Here is a 21,389-nt window from a genome sequence, read left to right on the forward strand (position 1 = left end):
GCGGCAAATCCTGTCAATCATGGCGAGGCAGAGACAAATCCTGCTAATCGCGGTGAGGCAAATGCTGGTCGTGAAGTTGGGAGCGGAAACCATCAGAGGGTTCCACCAAAACATGTCGGCACTAATAACTGAGGTCATCGCGTGGAAATAGTCTGGTTGCTTCCATTATTTACGTTTTCCTTCTCCTTCGCTTCAAGCACTGGGGCATTCCCCTGAGCCGAAGGTTCAGGTCGCTCAAGCTCTGGTTCGTGGTTCGGCGCTACGGCGTTCAGGGACTCCAGCACTACATCCGCGAGGTGCGTCCCTCTCGCTAAGAGTCGTATAATAAACGGATAAGTTTAGAAAGACTGATCTCTATCTCGCTTTCTCTGCACAGCACGTTCGCCTGGCCAAGAAGTTTGAGAAGCTGGTTCTCAGTGACACGCGCTTCGAGGTGATCAACGAGGTCACCTTTGGCCTGGTCTGCTTCAGGCTCAAGGTATCTGCGATGATTATCCTTATCCTTTCGGAAGTATACATATAAATTAAAATATTGCAGCGCTAGGACTTCACAGCCCCCCGTGATTTTTAGTTTAACGTCGTCCCCCTGTCGCCCGTTTATTTCCAAACTCGCCTAAGAAACCGCCATTGCTTGATCACGCACTCTGCACTGTAAAAAAAAGTCTGTGCGTCTACTTTCCCGCACAATACTCGAAGAGCCAATCACCGCAACTTACGGAGGCAGCTCAGCGAATCACGATGCCGAAGCAATGCAAGCGTGACGTTGTGCATTGGTTAATGTCACAAGTCAGACTGCGTTTTTTGGTCTAAACATATGTTTCCGCATCGTTATTCGCCTAGCTGCCTTCGTAAGTGGCGGTGATTGGCTCTCCGATTGTTGCGCGTAAAAGTAGACACACACATTTTTTTTTTTTTTTTTTTTTGAGTGTGAGCATGGATTGGACACGAAGGTTGCGTCAGCTATCTCGGGTCTATTCATCGCGCTTCGTTTCCAAGATATGTCGACCATCAATGTTGCTTGATGAACTTTTGAAAGACGTTTTTTTAGGCCTGACATATCTCTTTCTTTTCATCGAAGGTCTTTATGCGGATTTTTAAGAGCAGCACCCCTGTAATAAATGCGCAGTAAAAAAAAAAATAATAATAATAATAAATAAAGATTATAAAAAAATATAATAACAGAATTTCAGAAAATCTTTCTTTCTCTCTCTCTCTCTCTCTCTCTCTATATATATATATATATATATATATATATATATATATATATATGTATATATATATAATTATTTCTAGAAGTACAAATAAATTATCTATAAAATTTATACAACATATTTCTAAAAATACATATAAGTTATTTATGAAAATATGTATAAATATTTATGAAAATGCCAATATGTAGCCCATATGAAAGAGTCAGACGAAAAAAAGGCGCCCAAATTAAATATGTTTTTTTAGAAAACCATGAAATGCGTCTTGTGCGATATATTTCTTTTAAATGAGTTGATCTAGCGATTTTCGACGACACCCAGTAATTTTCTAAGTAACCTTAGGCTTACTAATAAAACTCAAAAGTGCTTAACAAACAAATTATCGCGCGCGTTATTAATTTCCATCATTAGCCCATTGGCGAAAACCAATATGACATCAATCTTCTTTTTTGTGTGTGTTCAATGCGTAGTTTCGGCAGGAACAATTCGACAGGCGTTCGGTGAAATCAATATAGAAATATATAAAGCAGATGTATAATTTAAAATATACAAAAAGAAAAGTGAATGGAACGTATAATTCCGGTTCCACGACGCGCAGGGCTCCAACCAGCTGAACATGAAACTGCTGTCGAGCATCAACGCGTCGGGCAAGCTGCACATGGTGCCGGCCTCGCTCAACGACCAGTACGTGATCCGCTTCTGCGTGTGCGCGCCCAACGCCACCGACGACGACATCACGTACGCCTGGGACGTCATCACCCAGTACACCACCGAGCTCATCCAGGTGATCGGAGAGGAGCCCGAGCGAGAGGAGAAGGTGAGCCCACTCCCGGCCGACCACTCTGGCCGAACAGACTTGGCGTCAGTCACCTCGTTCGCTTCCCTAAATCTTCTTAGAGGTGTGAGGCTTCTGATCTAGCTGTTTCGGGGCTCTAGCGTAATCTTCCTGCTTGTAGAAGGTTAGAAACCAAACATTCTGCGCGTCCAGCGTCTATATGAAACACGCGATCAGTCTCCAGCTTCCCTCTTTTGCGCCGATGGAAAGCAATAAAGAGGTTAGACGAACTGTCTTCCGTCAAGAGATCAGGACACGTCCCCTTGTGGCCGCCATTCCCCGTTCAGATGACAACCACGCGAAAGGGAATGTCGTTCGTTGCCCTTTAAAAAGAACCCCGCACCTTTAAGGCAGCCGTCGCTCCTCGTCACCTGTCGCTTCTATAGCAGCCATCCCAGAATCTTACTTCGTTGCGAAGCGCAATAACTCTGAGGTTCGTGAGTAAGTAAATTATCCCGCGAATTGCCACGATGCCTCGATTGTACGAGACAGTGTGGAGGTTGCGAAAACCTGAACTCTGATAATCACTCTTTTGCCGATTCTTGTCGTTCATTTATATCCGTTCAGAGTGCAGTGGAGCGGCGCGCATTTAGATCACCGATACGGAGCGTCCTCAACGCAAACTTTCGTGCCTTGGGTACATTGAAGAAATGCCTGCGCGTCTACTTTCCCGCAGAGTGCGCAGTGGGCCAATCACGACAATCTACAGACGGCGTCCAACGTATGACTAGGCTAAAAAATGGCCTTACTCAAAAATCTTTTCTGCGCGGGGACAATGAAAAGCTGAAACGTCATGCTCAATGTATATGTGTACACTGGCGTTTACGAGGCACTACCTGTTGAACTTTGCCAATTGGCTGGAGTCGCATCGTATAGATCGTAGCGATTGGCTCACTACGTGCTCTACGAATAAGCAAACGCGAAGGAATCTTTTTAAAGTGCTCAGAGCACTACAAAAAAAATTGTGCATCTATTTCTCCTCCAAGCATTCGGGCAGCCAATCACAACGATCTGCGCAGAAATCTTGTCGAATGACGAGGCGGAAGAAAACGACGTCCCACCGGAAAAATAGTCTGCGGCGTGACACCAATCATGATGTACCTATGTGCCACGTTAAATCAATGTTACACCGCAGACTTTTTTTTTTTTTTTTGTCTTCTGTCGTATGTTACATTTCTTTCTCAGATCACCGTGATTGACTTCACGATCACGTGCACAATCATCGTTTGGAGTGTGGTATCGTGAGACGCCTTAATTTACTCAGAGAACACCCCAATTTACTTAGAGAACCAGTATTTTGTCCATCTTTAACCAATTCAACTAAAGAAAAGGGCGATTAGCATCATGCCCCGCGGACCGTGCGATCCCGAGCACGAGGGGGTGGACGTCGTTCTTTTACTGAAGTTTCATAAACGCTGGGGGCCCGGAACCTTGCTGAAGTATTCCAGAGTGAGGAGTTCGCTGCTCTTCAAGCAACCGGAGTAGTGCAGCCGAAGAACATCCCACGCCTCCTTTCTTCGAATCTCATCTGTCGGTCGAACCGCAACCTCACCGCGCTTAGAGTGCTCTCGCATGCTCGTATTTCAGTGGCGAGGTCGACTAACAGCGGCCGAAACGTGGCCCCCATTTCCAGGTGACAGAGAAGGAAATGCATGTGATCGACACCACAGTCGACAGCTACATCAGCTGGGCGGACACAACGATGGCTCACGGGTAGCCACGGCCCGCCTGCCAGGCCGCCCACGGACGCTATTCCAGCAACCATTGCCGTCTAGATGGCGGTTGTCGAACTACTCGGAGTCGGAGTTAGGCCTAGGTGCCAACTTCCATTGCCCAAAAATGCTTGTGTTCATCTCAATTCCTCTGAGATCCGACTGTTTCATTTCCTTCGAAACTGAACGACAATTCCCTATCTTTCTAAACAATCAGCCCTTCCAGAAAGTTTGGAAACTGAACGTTAGCATCAAAGTTATTGCTCGTTTATTGCTTTTGCACACTCTCAGAAGTTCATCGATGTATGCTGCAATGCGGTACGCTGGAACAGCAATCATCGATCTTTCGATGGACGAGATAAACGAGCGGTCGATACCGCTCGTCCATCTCGTTGGCTGAAATTATTAGAAAAAGATCGATGATTCGTGTTTCGACTACGCGTGGCAGTACTCATGCAGGAAATTCTGAGAGTGAAGGCATGGAAGCCTTTTTATATATTAAAAACAAAGACAAGACGTTATACTGCCTATACACCGCTCAACCAAAACATTATGACCACGCCTAATATCATGCTGGTCCACCTTTGGCACGCAAAACAGTTGCACGAATCGTCTGCTGGAAAATCGCTTATCCAGCAAAGTCCGATAAACTGTGTACTCAGGAATACTTGTACTTTGACCTATAGCTATCTGTCAGTCGAGCCGCAGGTAGCCGCTTAGTTTGCTTCAAAAATAGGGAAAACCTCCGACGTGCACATTCTGTAATGCGGTGTGGACGTGCAACCCCTCAACGCCTACTAACAGTTTCATCGTCGTTCTTCCATTTTTGATATGTACTAACTACGGCAGCTCGCCGACACCCGACGAGCGTGACAGTTTCCAAGATACTTGTCCCGAGCCGTCGGGTCATCACGATCTGCCCCTTGTCAAAGTCGCCTACATCTACAGCCTCTCCCCATATATACACACATCGTCAACAAAATAATCCCTCTGCATCACCGGCAGCCGTTAATCCACTGGTAGGTAACGCGGACGGCGCATCAGTTGGGTGCGCTCATTCACGCTGTCTAAGGGTGGTCGTAATGTTTTGGCTGATCAGTGTATTGCGTTTATCGGCGAGAATTCGCAACGGAATGCAACTTGCGGCTTTGACAGTTCACCCCTGAGCATCAGAGCTTGGTAAAAACCTTAAAGCAGCACAAAAACAGGCACTGAAATACCTAAACACGGAAATTCAGCGGGTGTCGTTTATTTGGAAGAAAAGAGCCGAAGAAAATTCTTGTGCCATTTTCTCCCACCGGAAACAATATCCTCCCAAAACATCACTTTTTTTCTGCAATTTTGTTTGCGACATTGTGCACGGGTAATTTTTTGATGACGAACAGTTTAAAGCGGTCTAAAACCACCAATCATTGCAGCTAGCAAAATACCTTCTAGTGTTTTGCCCTACGTAACGATAGGTATTAGTGGTTTTAAAAATCATCGAACCTTCCAGTCATGGTCGACGTCTACTTCATTCTGGAAAAAACAGTTGCGTTTTGACATGTGGCGATGAATGTTATGCCACATGCGCAAGAACAACTCCTTCAGTGTGCGTGAGTGTTTTTTTTTTTTTTTTTCCCACTGGAAGCATTTTGCGCGTTGTGCAAAATAGCGCTCTTTCTGTGTGGCTTAAAGTTATCTCGCAGAATATCGGATTCAACCCAGGAAAGAGTTGTCCCTGCCAAAGATGAAACGAGATAGCAAAGCGGTCGCACTTTATAGTTTAAAAAACCCCGTAAACATGATTCCAATCTGCCTAATAATCAAATCAAGTTGTTTTTTTTTTGTTTTTTTGTTTTTTTTTTTTTGTTGTTGTTGTTTTTTTTGTTTTTTTTTTTTTTTGCGAGACATACGAGAATTGGAAGCAGTCGCGTTTGTTTCGAGGAAATGAAGCTTTACAGATTTTCGACGCAGTAATATTAACTTTTCCGGACATATGTGAAGCTTTTTGCCGGCAGCTATTGGCCAATTCAAGATTAAGTAAACATATCTAAGCGTCTAATACGGCGATTATCTTAGTGTAAAAATGACGCGAATGTGTCCAATAAACATACAAGTACATACAGGGCGTTTCAACTAACTTGTGCCATGACTTGAAAAACGCGGGTGCACACTGCGCGCTTCAATCTACCGCACTACTGTTCACAGATTTATTGACCAAGGCAGAATATTTTTAGCTACTTTTTTTAGAACTAATTAGTGCGCGAACGATCCGATGGAACGTTGTAGAGTGTATTGAAAAACATTCCATCGTGTCGTTTCAGTCAAGGTGGCCCTCGTGTGTCTAATGTTTCCCCCTAGCAACGATTTGTTTGGACCCAGACGCCATGTTGTGACGTAGTCACTTACGGGATCTCGTTCTGCGGAAGGACGTGTCAAAGCCGCAATCTTTTTATTTTACGCGCTCTATTTTAAATTTAAAACAATTAGGCACACGAAGACTACCTTGATGGAAACGACACCAGGGGCTGTTTCTCAGCAGGCTTTACAATTTTTTAATTTCAGTGTTGGTGCACAAATTCATATCTAAAAGTTAGCTTATAGTCTTATAGATAATATGCAAAAAGAGCCGCCATCTTGCCTACTTATATTCAATTATCGAGTTTCCGCCATAATTGGGGGTTCCCGTACCGATCGTTTTGCCCGCCAGACATTAGTCGTGGCAAAGCGACAGTCGTAGATTTAAAATATTATCTCCTACTGCAAGTCCAGTACGGATCCTTCACACGGCGTCTTCGATAAAGACTGTTGATTTCCCTGGAAGGCCAAGTTGATTTCTCCAGTGGCGAGTCTGGCGACAGCGTTGCTGACAATTCCTTTTCCCCAATCTCACGGCCGTTTTTCTCTTCTTGGTTGCACCGAAACTAAATAACAACCCAATGAATGGACAAATGCGTCTCCCTAATATCATGAAAACCTGATTTAATGAAGATGCACCTCGTCCACAGAGGGAAGATAGCATAAACCTTCTAATATGGCGGCTCCCAATGGCATGATGATGATATCTGACAGAAATTTCGCATATGGCCTATTCATTTATGCTGACCAGTTTGGCACTTCAAAAATATCTCAACTTTCCCAATAGGACAAATGACATCTTTTATAAGATGGTATAAGTATATATATGTCCTTACTTAGGACATTTTTAAAATTTAAGTTCTGCTATGTGAACGGATATAACTTTTTTTTTTTTCACATGGTGCTATCTGGCTTTCGTTAGGATACAAATAAAACGTTCGGGAGTGCTAATCTGCATTGTACTCGAGATGTTCAATATTTTTCGGTAGGCTAGAGTAGTTTCCAAGATCGGAAATAAAAACACTCAAGCTGTTCGCGAGCTCACCGATGCTACACCAAAGTATACGCTCATGACACCCAGATAGCACATGAACTGAGCGGAGATACGTATTCTAACCACGATGTTGAACGGTTGCCGAAGGCTACTGCATTTGAAATGTCTCGTTTAAAGGCGCCATTTCGTCGTGAATCCTTCTATTCGTTCGCTCGGTTATTCATTTTCTTCGTAAAAGCCAGCTGGCCAACACACTGCTCGATGGCGTACTTCTAGTTTTTGTTTTGTTTGTAAAACTGTACAGCCTGTCCAAAATAAAAAAAAAAATGGCATGCAGTCGTTTTACTGCGTTTACTGTGCGCTGTTGAAGATACAGAGCCCGGGACGCTGTTCCCGTCACTGACTTGCCATGACCAATGACGGGCGCGAGCGAACAGTCGTGAATGGTTGAAATGTGGTCGCAGAAGTGTTAGATCGAGCCAGAGCCGGTCAATGGGACAGACGGCGCAAGCCGGAATGGAGCGGAGAAAGCTGCGGCGCCTCCAGCGCCGCATATTCTCCTTGTGATGAACATCCGAAGTAAGAATGTACTGGAATGACCTCGAAGGATTCGCGTAGCGCGGCACAGATTCTTTATTTTTTTTCGATGAGGCTGAAAGTACATTAATGCTTAATTAAAGAGATTGGTGGAAAAGCGGAGTTTCAAAAGGGCTGAGTGCGTCAAATATTCCCCTAGCGGAGGCAATTAGCCTAACAAATACCCTCCAATCTCAATTTCTAGGTAAGGATGTATTCGAGTATTTTGTTTTAGCACGGTAGAGTTGAAATTTGCGACTTTTCGTAACCGAAAGGGCAATGCAGGTGACATAGTCGTCACGGCGAGAACGCACTCACACTTTTTTTTGACTGCACTAGAGGCCGCGGCCACGATGGAATGGGCAGTAAAAACTGCGGAATTCGGCGCCGCGGGTGTTTTGACTCAAACCTCGAACGCGCACCCCGACATTCTCAGTGTCGTCTCATGTTTTAGAAATTTTTTTTTTCGTCAATGCCAACTTTCCTGGCTCAGTAAACCCAATCAGCACCCTGAAACTCTCCTTTTCCACCAATCTCTTACAATTATATACTCTATTCCTGTACTTTCAACCTCATCCGGAAACAAACAAAAAAAAAATACCTGCGCCGCGTTACGCGAATTCTTCAAGGTCATCCCAGTCAGGGCTGGACAGAGATACTCCAAAAAGTATTCGGGAATACAAATACTGAGATTCATGTGTTTTAAGGCCAAAATACAGATACTGAGGCGCATTTGTCTCTTATACAACGGGATATCCCTGAGATACTTCCGCAATAACGGCAAAAAAGCATTCCAGAACACAGATACAGATACTCATAGAAATACATTTGTTCCCGAACGGTGCTACGTGGAGAGGGTGCGGTTTGTGGCGAATGCGAAAGGTAATTTATGCTTGTGCTTCTCTTTTTATGCCATTTTATGCACTAACCATTACCTGGAACTCTTTATCTGTCATTAATTCCGCTAAAAAAAAACGTCGCCCCCGTTGAACCACATAGTTACAGAACGGTAAAGACTGCGTACCATGCTTGACAAAAGGCGTCTGCCCGATATGAACCCTCTTTTGCCGTGAGGGCGCATCTCAAACTGTCATATAACCTTCCGAGTCACCCATAGTGTAGGGAGATTGGACAACAGGGAAGTACTTTTTCTCCACTCAAGTCCTTTACAGCTTCGTTCTCTCTGCTAAATTGGAATGAGTGGAGGGATTTTTGAGAGGAGCTGATTTTGTTGCAAATAACCTTCTTTAAACCACAATTTTTTTTTTTTATTGTTGCTGACTGAGATGGAGCATGTTATAGGGCAGGTTCACAATATAAATTCCGAAGCAAGTTGCACCAAACAGATGTTTTTATCCTTTAAATTTATCTTAAAAAGTGCAGCAAATTTAACGAGATGCCTAAGTCGGGCAAAGCATCGCGATACAAGCGATACATTGTAAATGTTTTTCACTACTGAGATACAAATACATTTTACAAATGTATCTCGATACAGAGATACAGATACCCGAAAGTATCTCTAAGATACTATCGCGATACATTTGTATCGCGATACTGCCCATCCCTGATTCCAGTGCATTCTTACTTCGCAAGTTCATCACGTGGGGAATATGCGGCGCTGGTGGCGCCGCTGCTTTCGCCCATCCACCCCCGCTTCCGCCGGCTCCTCCTTCTCTGGTCACAAGAGCTATCAATCATCGCGCCCAAGGTCATTGGCACAGTTTCTGTCAATGACGTACTTTTTTTTTTTTTTCCATTCTTATCAATTATTGACCAAACTCTCAACATGTACGGCTCCAGATCGAGAGTGACACGTGCGCCGCTCATCGGAGGCCTAAGGAACTGTACTGCGGCCAAGTCGACCATAAGACGTCCCTCCGTGATTGAAGAGAAAGTCGATGAAAAAGCGAGAGCAATCGGTCGCGTGCCCGACCAAGCTCAGTCTCAGTACTGTGCATTCCCTTTAGTGGGCAAACATCTCGGTCATGAGTTGTTTTCATATTGCGGCGTCTCTGGTAGTCGTTTGTTGACAAAAAGAGCGTGCCCTCTTTGAGGAATTTCCTTTCTCCTTTCTCAAAGGCCAAGTCCTCGTTTTTAAAGACCCGGTGCTTTCCCGACAGCCGCAGACAAGTCAGGGTACCCATTGCTACGCTCTGCAGTCGACGCTGCTTTTGTTTACCCACTTTAGAACGGCAGGGCCGCAGACACTGACCTGCTTTTCCTCGCCCATGACGACACGCTAAGGTGGCGAGGCTGTCGTTCCCTCACTTCTTATCTTATAGACGTTTTCTCTTTCCTGTCGTTCTCAGTCACGTGGGTTCCGTATCTGGTATGCGGGACGAAAAAAAAAGAAACGTTTCAACCTGGAATATGCGAGGTGTCAAAACAAGAATGTGTGGCAATCTCGCATTTTTCGTAAACACCTTCCAGCTGCAAGGAGAAATCAAAAAGATGTTTTACCGCGTATCAGAAGTGACGACATTCAAGATGGATGTACCCTTGGAGAAAAGGTGTATACACGAGACCTTGATGGCGCGGCCAATAGCCAGCGATGTCTGTAGTGCAGAGGGAACAGTCCTTCTATCTAGTTGTCAGGAATCGCCTGGAGACTCCGAATCACAAAAGGCGCGAGCTATGACCAGTTCTGCCGCGCCTGCTGAGCAAGGAGGACCCTCGTTAGAGCTCATCCCCATTCCGTCGCGAGAGGGCGAGCGACTAACTGAAGGCGCGGCCCGGTGTGTCAACCAGTCATTTATACCCTCCCCCCCCCCCCCCCCCCCACCTCCCAGACATACACTAGTGTGTACGCACACACCCCTCCGGAATACCCACATACATTTTGACACCCCCTCCTCCATTCCTCTGACTGAGAATCCTCTGGAAACAGCCGGTGTGAGCCGTTTTGGAGGATACCGGCCCATCAGTGCCACGTCCCTGAACTAACAGGGTCTAACATTGGCCTTGATAATTCAGGAATGGCGTTCAATTCGATTTTCCCATACGCGTGCACGTGCTTCGCGCGCCTCGCATGTAGGCTAAGCCAACGAAACGCTACATGAAGTGGCTGTTGCTCACACGGATTTTAATTTTGCATCGCAACACTGAATAAATGTTGTTGCTAGTAGAAAATATCGTCACCTTACGTTGTGCCTTTTTTTTTTACGTTTGTAATACACAATACAGAAAGACCCTTCTGCCTTTACTTTCTGAGGTTCGAAGGAAGACTTTATTTGTGTTGTGGCAAACCTATATTGAATCGAATTATTGAACTTTCTAAAGCGTGTTGGAGTTTGCATTTCAACACGCTGCATGCGTGCATTCAACAAAAGGTATGAACGCACGTCGTCAAGTCGCGGTCTTCTAATGCATATCAGTACGTACCCTTTCCAATTTAGACGCGCACTTCGTGCATTCGGGTAACCACTAGTGAGGTGTTGGTATTAGAAACTCCGGGATAACGCGTCATACGGCACATGCCAAACTGCTACACTACAATGGAAACATCAAGCGCCATTCTAAAGGAGACTACCCCGTTTATGTCGCGACATCGAAGTGTATCGTGCACATTGAAACAATACGAAATTGAATAACTGCCTATAGGAAAGATCAGTATTCAGATATAGGTTTAGGTTGCCAAGCGCGGCGTGACGCCATACGAAGATACGGAAACATTTAGGGAAACCTGCAAGTTATCCGCCGCAGGTGCATTTGTGAACTCTACTCAGGCTATGCGGGCAGAAATGGAGGGAGGGACGGAGACAAAAGGGGACGTCAGATCGCCGAGCCCTGACCTGAATGATTCGTGGGTAGAGGCAAAGCGCCCATGTCTCCACTGCACTGTTGGAACGTGTTGGAACGCTAAGGGCTCGTTCCCACAGTCGCGTCGCGCTGCGTTGCGCCGCGTTGCGTCGTGCGGCACAGCGCCTCCCCATTGGCTCGTCGTCAGGGTCGCCATAGCGATAGCTCGACGCAGGCAGTCACAAAGAAGTCAAACCCAGTCCAACGCAGGTGTCGGAACCAACCTTACCTCCAAATGCCGGACGCCGGTGTTCCGCGCGTTTGAAAGCGTTTGACGAGTGCAGTGGAGACAAAGGCAGCTATAGCTTTGCCTCTGCCCACGAATCATTCCAGTTAGAGCTCGACGTTCTGGTGTCCCCTCTCCTATCCTCCTCTTCTTCGCACGTTTTCCACAAAAGCGCAGCCATCTTGAATGTGGTCACTTCTGGTATGCGGTAAAACATTGCTTTTATCTAAAAATGCGTGATTGTCAGATATTCGTGTTTTGCCTCACCTCTATTTTATCGCATATTGCTGGTTCAAGTGTTTTATTATTTTTTCGTACCGCATACCAGATACGGAACCCATGTGACTGAGAACGACAAGGAACAGGAAACGTCTCTAGACTCACTATGAGAGCAAACCTGATTCCACTCAAATTTTGACGAAAATATACGAGGTTACTCGAACAACCGTGACTAAATTACTTATCTAGAGAAACTCTCACAGCTATACTTTGAACCAGTTAAAATCAAATATTAGCGCCAAATAGTACCGAAATACATCAATTCAAATGGTATTGCACGATAACTACACGGAGGACACTGACATCATCAAACAAACACTGTCGTTACTACAAGGTTTCTAGTGGAAGAAGGATAATTGGCTTCTGCATCTGTATCCTAAAAATCAATATACACTTACGCTGAGGTCAATAAGCTGCTTTCGTGCAACAGCTCACAGAGAATAATCGGTGGATTAGCGTCCATTTATTCTCCGCATTTGAATTCTCTACAAGCATTGAACGGTGAGTCGTCGCCTGATTTTTATTTACGTTGTCACACCTGTCTGTCATCGTCTTGGTGGTGGCGGCTCCTGGGTTCGTGTGCGTGGCCTTGGTGACGGGTTTTTGAGTCCAAGCTCAAAGTCCAGCTACATGTACACCGTTTCTGTCTTCGTTGCTCTGTACGATACGTCCATACCTGTTTCTGCGTCGTGAATGCTCCGCCTTGATCGTGCAACATGGCTCTGTTACGCAAATGAAGAACGCAACAGGGATAAAAAAAATGGCATCTTAAAGAAAGATATGAGCTTTCATGTTGAAAAACAGCGCGACTGAGACGAGGACAAGGGTCTTTTGTCCTCGTCCCAGTTTCGCTGTTTTTCCACATGAACGCTTACCAGCTTGCCCAGTTATCTACCCTTATTAAAGATATGAGCTCCATAGGGGGAGGAAGTGGCCGAGTGGGCTAACGCGTCTCAGCTCGGAGCGTGGAGCGAAAGCTTGTGCTGGGAACCTCCTGGGCTCGATCCCCGCCGCCCCCGCCCGTTTCGATCTGGATGAGTTTCGTACCGGCACGCGTTCGTGTGATCACTACTGCGCGATGCACGTTAAAAACCCCAGGTTAGCGGTTGTGCCGCACTGGCTAAATTTCTCATCTACAGCTAAGAGACCGATTGCCCGCTCCATCAAGGCTGTATAAACATAAAGAGCAAACCAATTTTTTTTTAGCTCCATGTAAAGTGCCGAACTGTTGACTTCAATAATATTTTTTTCTTGTGTGTTTCGACAAAGTAGGGTCGGCCAACCTGTGATGTTCGGTGACATTGGTTTAAGCTGTGGATAAAACAAATTAGCCAGTGCAGTATCACTGCTAGCCTAGGGTCTTTAAGGTGCATCACGCAGTAGTCATGCACGACCGCATGCCGGTACGATGCTTACATGATCACATTCTTTTTTGGTTACACTAAACCTTTGGAGAGCAGTCATACTTTACTGGAATACACTCACCGTTGAAATTCATGTTGTACTACGTCCTTTGCTGGCTTCAAATGTTTATGCTTGTGCTGATTGCGTGACTTCACCTCAACGTATAATGTGAGCAACCCTAAGATGTGAAGCACGTTCATAATGTTAGCAATGCAGTCGTCCATCTGCGCTTATGCTGGTACGTTCTGTGACGTTTTCCGCGTTGTGCCGGACACTAATTGCTGTTCTGTATCCTGTCAACTGTCCGTCAAAGTTGTTTTTGTGTGTGTGTGTTTTTTTTTTTTGGCGTCTAGACTGGCCCGCTTGAAACCAAATGAAAAAATATGTTAAAAATAATATAATATAATTTTTACCAGTAGTAGCGAACGAGTATATTATCATTTCAATGACTGCAGTCTCCACGTGCCAAGGCACTGTTCTAATCTGAGAAATTGACTGTCTTCGTCTATCTGTTGATTGCTCCGAAAACTGTCAGAATGACTCTGGCTCTAAACGCGCCTATGAACGTATTAGTTAAACAATTTGTGTTTAAAAATAGTTTCCGACTCGAGGAAATCTTTATGAATGTCTAAGAAATGACAAGAACCACGGCCTCTTGTCTGGTGTCCTTGACGTCGGAAGTCGAATTCAGAGCAAAATATATAGGAAATAGACAAAAAGGAACGAGGATTTATTTGGCCGCCCTCCCCTTCTCTGCCAGTCCAAAGTTAAATAGGAGCATCCGTTGAAAACTACTCGAATAAAGACGGGACCCATAGCATCGAAGCATGGTCCGTGACGCTCGCGACGTCTGTCCTGCCACACTTGTGTGTGTGTCCGCGTGTGCGTCCGTGTGCTTCCGCCCTGTCTGCGGACAGATACGCCGCGGTGTCTCTAAAGCCCCAGTCACACTGATCGTACATTATAAAAAAGACACTCTGTTCGCCGCAGACATGATTACATCTGGGGACACATCTTAAGCTCGTTCTAATCATGTATGCGTCGTACATGCTTCCAGCATGTCTGCAGACGTTTGTTTTGTACGACCAATGTGACCGTCATACAAGGAGGAGCCTCAGAGTCTGCAGACTGTACGATGTACTAGCAATGTTACTCAGTGTTTTTCTTCTCACCCTGCCCAGGAGGTGGCACAGCTCAAGGAGGAGTCGGTGGACGAAGTGTTCCTCCTGGACCGCAAGCAGCACAGCCTGCGCTACAAGCGCAGCTTCTTCGTGCGCATGGTGTCCGACCCCAAGCTGTACAACCCCAAGATCGTCCGCGCCCTGTCGGGCTCGACAAGCAGCGAGCCCCAGCGCCGCCTGCCCAGCGAGTCCTCGGATTCGCCCACCTACACCGGAGAGGTGGTGTCCCCCGTGTAATGGCCTTCCTCCGTGCACCCCTGCCCCGGCCTGACACCTTGCCCTCGAGCGAAATGCGCGGAATCATTTTAGAGCAGGGGGCCCCGACGCTTTGGGTTCCTCGAGCAGCTTGGGGCCTCGCACTGCGCATGAGCAGTGCGATGCCCCAAGTTGTTTTTAGGCACGACCTCCTACGTCGTGGTTTGGGGAACACAAAACTGCGAGGCCCCCATTCTAGAACTATTGTCAAACGAAGCTTCGCGAGACAGCTTGGTCAGACTATAGGGAGTATTCACTGGCGGCCATAGTGGTGTGCGCGACTGCTGAGCAGGTGCTGACGGCGAGCTTCCACAGTTATTTTGCAACGTGCATTCCACACCATCAAGATTGCCAGTCTTAGCAGCCTATTATTGTGAGATCGTTCTGAGCATGCGCTCTGAAAGGTGCCCTCAAATATGGCGTCCAGTATACACCCCCTATACTTCGTTTCAGTTTAAGTCCAGACGCAGCCGGTGCTACAAGCCCGAGCTCCGGGCTTTCAGCGTCTCTGCCAAGCACGCGCGCTCGTGCAGTGCAAGCGCTGTCATAGCCTCCTATATACTGACAAAGCCTGGCAAATCGAAGCGGCCGCCGAAATGGAAAAGGTGGAGCGGCAGACAACGGATGAGAGGAGAGCCACGTGACTGGCGCCCTGCTGCGGCGAGACGCCGAAATACACTTCTCCCGAGCGAACAAGTGTGTTTCGGGTCCTCGCCGCTACAAAAGCTGCGCGCTGACGTCCAGTTTCCCCGAGAAATGGCTCTTTGATGCTCTGTGCTACCAGAACCTAGCGCTCCAAATCTCCGACCGGGCACTCTATGGCTCCATTGTCAAACTGCCAGGCTTTGTGAGTATAGAGGAGGCTATGGCACTGTTCGGGGCCCCTACTCGCGCTTGTAGCATCGGCTGGACTTGAGCTAAAACGAAGGAGCCGCTGCATACGGTAGTTTCGTGCTGTCAGAGTAACGCCACGCTTAGTGCCACCTCGCCGTGGTTGAACAGACAGAGTGACGTGCGTTACCGTGGAAACGGTTGAGGCTCGATTGGCCGTTGCTGCTTTTGGTAACCTGAGACGGAACATCCTACCAACGCTGGGCGTTTAGAGGCCGTTACTTTGGCAGCAGAAGCTCTAGCATACAGCGAGCGTACAAAATCGGCCGGACTAGCTCTTTGCGACAGTATACACTCAAAACGAATTTGTGTTTTATTTGTTCTTCTTTTTTTTTTCACAAGGATCAAGTTACAAAAAATTATTGACCTTGAGAGAGTTTTTTTTTTTCTTCTTTAATTGTGTGAATGGCAATTATGATAATTTAACTAGTGTCGAATTGAGATTTTATCAACAATTATAGCTCAGTTATTAGAAAGAAAGCCTTTTATCCATTTCGACAAGTTTCAATCCAGAGACACAGATTGAAAATGCGCTGGGGACGCCGAGTCACGAAGAAAACTAAAAACTGTAACGACCGCGTGGTCAGCTGTCAAGAACTTGAGGATAAGTGTACTGTTATCATTATATGCAATTATAGCTACCGTTGAGACTTCCATGAAATGTTAATGCGAACTGAATGCTGTCATGAGCAAAACGGGTGGCACGAAAGGATTACCGTTCGGTACAGCGTTGCGGCGCCGTCGGTACGTTATCGTATTGTTGTTCCAGAATCTCAAAATGCCGCCTGCAAAAACTTTCACCTCTCCTCTCTCTCCCCAGTCTTCCTTTCCTTTGCTCCTAACACCTCCTGAATAAGGAGGTCTTGTTGAAAATCTACTACTACAGCCTTACTATCAAGGAGGTGTTCCCTATAGAAATCCACGAAAAAGCTAACAAATGTCGAAATGGCGATATCACACGTTTCCTTTCTTCGTGCCTAAACTGCGCTTGTGGAAGCAAATGACGTCGCTACGGTTGATTCGCGTGTATATCCGTTTATTTACTTAAATTACTGGTGCACCCTGAATGGGACGTAACACAAATATGTCTACAATATGATCGAGTGAAAGAAAAAAATACAAAACACGCATAAAATGGTTGTATTTGACATTCGTAACACTTCGGCATTCACGATGCAAGATGTCGAAAAAGAAATACGAAACAAAAGACATGCCAGTCAGAAAGAAAAAAAAATAATATCGTAGTCACATCAGCGGACGCGGAAACACAGAATTTTGCAACTCGTTTAAACCTGTGACAAAAGATTGGAGATCGCTGATGGAGGCAATTTCTCGGAAGCATGTTCCAATTCAAAATGGCGGTAAGAGCCTCGGCTAATTTGTAAATATGTTACGTCATGCAAATATGCGATGAATTAAAAAAAAAACGCCATTATAATGGGATCGGATATATAAGCCGTACGTAGGAAAGATTTAATAAAAAGCGAGTAACTTGGGTAGAGTTGAAACGACGCGCCGCAAGCAACTGGCGGTGTTCCCCTATTTCAAGAGCCTCTAGTTGCATCGGTTGTGGTAAAGTTACGCCTTGTGTTAAGTTCATGAAACGTTTCCTATTGGTAGTACACTGTTCTAATTTCGCGACTAAGGATTTTCAAGTGCAATTCATTTGATGGAATGAATTCCAGGCAGTTATCAGGTTCTGCTCGTTTTTACGGTTTCCATGCAACGGGTTTGTCCAGTTGCTATATTTTTTTACCGGCAAGATATGACGCGATATCCATTGCGCCAGAAGCTGTTGGTTGACAGCAAAACCAAGTTGGCTATTCCGTTTAACATATTTATCTCAGCTTTTTCATTCGAACCAATTACGGGCTTTTTTTTTTTTTTACGCGACATTTTCACGTTAGGCATTCAATAAATTTTCTAGGTCTAGTATTTTAAGTTTCCTCTCCCGGAATGTGTTCATTTATAGGCAACTTTCGCCTCGACTATGCAGATCTGCAAATGCTCTCCCCCCCCCCCCCCCCCCCCCCTCCCCCTCCCTATCTTCCCTTAACTGCACGATGTCAAAGACACTATCCGCTGTTCACTGTTGACGTGTATGCAAGGTGGTTGCACTAATAAACACTCGTTGGTTGGAACCCGCCTTTGCCTCCCTGAAGATTCGGGCCTCGTTTGGCCAGACTCTGACAAAATGTCCAGATGGCCTAAAGGTAATAATGAACTGTCTCTCCCAAGTGCATGAGGACACGTTGTACCACTTTTGGTGACAAACAGCGTCTACGTGTGAATTGGGCCCATGGTCAACGCCTGGCTGAACGCAATGCCTCACTCAGCACAGTAAAGTCACGATAGAGCTGAACTGTGACCCAGGATTGGCTCCACACCATAACGACCTGGCATTTACGACATCCAGAGCCGCCGTTACCCCGTTCAATTCGATTCAATTCGATTATTATCGGTGAGATGCATATACATTTTACTGAAAAATCAGATGGACCCTTAGCCAGTTGGCTAGCTTTGGTTAATTAAAAATAAGAAATCTAAGACATGGAATGAGCAACACAGAACATTAAGTAAATAAACAAAATTCTACAAGACAAAACACAAAATACACAAGGCACATAATCATCGTAGGAACAACACTAATTTCATTAAACCAAAAGAAGGGTTAGGAGGGTGAAGGTGATTTAAGAAAGAAAGGGTAGTGTTTTAGGGCTTGACTAAAATGTGAATATTAAAGATCATTAGGCAGGGAGTTCCATATTTTTGTGCCGCAGGAATTGATTAATATTTCTCCATATGTATTATGACAATGGGGAAGATTAAAACGTCGAGATAAATAAGCCCTAGTAGACGGGCACCCTTTAAATGTATTGCTATTGGAAAAGAGTTGCTATCGGTTACAATTCTATGGAACATCGTAACAATTTTGTGTTTTATTATTTCTGGGAATCAGTGGGTTATCATTCGAAGTCCTCTTTTTTGTAAATTAATTATTGGTGCGAGGCAACTATCATAAGTCGTACCCCAAGCTTCTGTACAGGAGAGGACTTTAAAATATTGAAAAGTAACTTATTCTTAGAGTGTCAAGGTCTAAACACTGTCGGGCCCTTGCCAATATGTAACACGTGTATGTTAGTTTTTGCCAAGTGTTAGTTGGTGCTGTTGCCAGTTAAAGTGGTTGTCTAATATTACTCCCAGGTATTTGAGTGAATTTATTTGCTCAACAATAATAATAAATCTTTATTTAATATGTCCGAAAACAACCGCAGTGGTCTTCACTTTGGTACACAGAATAAAAAAATAAGCGAACAAACATAGCCGGTCAAAGGTCGAGATAACATAAAATAGACCAGTGGAAGAGATGCACGGTAAGTACGCACGCTAAATGGTTACTGTGTGGTATCTTAACGTTTTACGGAAAACTGAAATCTTACTGAATATATCCAGGCTAGACAACTCGCTTCTATTGAACGAAGTCTGCAAACGAGACATTGGCAACATACTACAAATTGAATGGACGTAAAAAAAAAAGTAAAATGTCTAGTAACACGGCAAGGAACGTGAAAGCTTACACTTCCCAAAAGCAAGTCAGTGTCGGACACCCCATTCACAACGTTGTATAAGAAAACTAGATCACGTTCCAGCCTTCTGCTCTTAACAGAGATACGAGAGAAACTCTATTAAGAAGAAATTCATAATTATAATAAACGCGACGTTGGGAGTGTCTATCATATACAATGCGTATCATCCTTTTTTTCGCTGATTCAGAGATCGACGACTGCGCGCGGGATAACGAATTCCAAATGACTGAACCAAATTCAAGCCTAGATCGTGCGTTAGTACGATCTAGGCTTGAATTTGGTTCGCTTTATCATCATAAACCTTCAGCTGTGTTCGAGACCTCTTAGTGTTCGCGTCGCTTTTTGCCTGCAGTCTCGGGGTTTATGTCATGTTCAATCTAAACCAGCTCGTTTGATATCTTACATTCACTTTCTGAACCTTGAATTTTAATGAAAACACTTCAGAATATTGCGGTCTATATTATATACCAACTGCAGTTTTATAGTGATTTTTTTTTCTTTGCTGCAAAGTAGTTATTACATTAGCACTTACGACCTTTTCATCTCGGTAGTCGCCTCACCGGCAGATAGAGGGCGCTGACGCACTCACAGCCATTAGGTTGCTTCAATTTGGTTAGTTTCAGTTTCAACGTGCACGCGGTAGCGTTAGTGATTTATGTGGTTTTTGCTTAATCTTGTGATACAAATGTTTCCCTTGTAGCCCACAACCAATGAAACAGGGGTACTGAGTCTGTCTGAGGACTACGAAGTAATTTCGAGCCTAAATTGCCTTTTTGAGTTTTTACGAACACCTTTGATGCATCTGATTATGGTCGGCGGCGTAACGACTGAACGGATGGACAGAGACGAAGACCAGACTACGGCCGTACCGGATGACACTAGTTTCCAGAAAAAACAAAGAGTTTAATACATGAATTTAAAGAAGCAAATCGACAGCTCCATTATCAGTGTGCTGAGTTGAAGAGAACAGAAGAACACGCGAGTTTACTGCTGACTGTTTTGTTTTCATTGACACCCAACGTTCAGTGAATTGCGCAGACTAAAGAAGTCTCGAACAATAACGCAGATAATTTATATATATATATATATATATATATATATATATATATATATATATATATATATATATATATATATATTGTCCCAACCTGTATTATTTGACAAAAAAATTTAAGTACTCGTGAAATATTTGGACAGTGCTACCTAGGCCGAGTAGGAAATGTCTTTAATTATCAGCCCTGCTAAAGTACTCCCATAAGCAGCATTTCACAATATTGGCCATAGGCATTAAACTATTTTACAGCGTAGCTGTTAAGGGCTAGTTTCCCCAGTATCGCGTCCGCCAGCAAACAAATGATGACACGAAACTCTGGATAGCTACCGCCATCTATGAGCGACGGCGGCAACCAAACGACTGGCTTGCCTGTTTGTCTGGTTGCCGTCGTCGTTTATAGACGGCGGCAACCTTTCCAGCCTTTCCACGCTGGCTTGCGGCCGGCCATTACTTCATTCCCAACATAGCACAGCTCCGCTGGTCTTCCTTCTTCATCAGAGTGGAAAGGCCCTAATTTTTTTTATATATACATTTGCTTACGGTATACGCACGATATGATATAGGTGCAGGCCCGTCAAAATATGTCTTACATTTGTCTTCCGTCAAATTGGCCATATAAAATTAAAGGGCGCAAGAGAAGCACCTCGGAAAGTTTGTCTGAAGTGCGCCACTTCATGAACCCGTGCAAAAAGATCTTCGATCGTTTGAAGAGATGCGCTTTGTAAATTTCGGCGTCGCCAGCTCCCCCAATAAAAGTTAACCCCTCTTCGCCATCGACAACGCTGAACTCAAATAATTTTGACGCAGGCGGCTTTTTTTTTTTTTTTTTTTTTTTTCAGCTATCAAATATTGCGGACTTCAGGAGCTGGCGAGAGTTATAACAGCAGAGAAGCGACGCTATTTCTTTGCGTATATTCAATGATTTTGCATACGCTATTCTAAATCTTGGTACTTTTAAGCTGTGTGTGACAGTTTCTTAAGTGGGAAGTCTCAACCTTAGCGTTAAAATAAGTTAAGTGAATTGAACCGGTTACCTAAATTGGAATGAA

At 44.9% G+C, this 21,389-nt stretch overlaps 1 protein-coding gene across 2 annotated transcripts in view; it reads left to right on the forward strand.

The window, feature by feature from the left end:
- Positions 1-15,113, forward strand: part of LOC120839400 (tyrosine decarboxylase) — a 38,648-nt gene extending 23,535 nt beyond the window's left edge. The window contains exons 12-15 of one of the 2 annotated variants that reach the window (XM_042290669.1): positions 198-296; positions 377-478; positions 1,807-2,025; positions 14,554-15,113. In XM_042290669.1, coding sequence (XP_042146603.1) covers positions 198-296; positions 377-478; positions 1,807-2,025; positions 14,554-14,790 — 657 coding nt within the window. In that variant the 3' untranslated portion in view covers positions 14,791-15,113. Of the gene's footprint in view, positions 1-197; positions 297-376; positions 479-1,806; positions 2,026-3,676; positions 7,426-14,553 lie in introns of those variants that run through there. The other variant, XM_040209678.3, reaches the window with a different exon arrangement.
- Positions 15,114-21,389: the final 6,276 nt, after the last annotated feature.

Source organism: Ixodes scapularis, unplaced genomic scaffold, assembly GCF_016920785.2.
Source record: "Ixodes scapularis isolate PalLabHiFi unplaced genomic scaffold, ASM1692078v2 PGA_scaffold1__304_contigs__length_218370807, whole genome shotgun sequence".
NCBI classification, from domain to species: Eukaryota; Metazoa; Arthropoda; class Arachnida; order Ixodida; family Ixodidae; genus Ixodes; species Ixodes scapularis.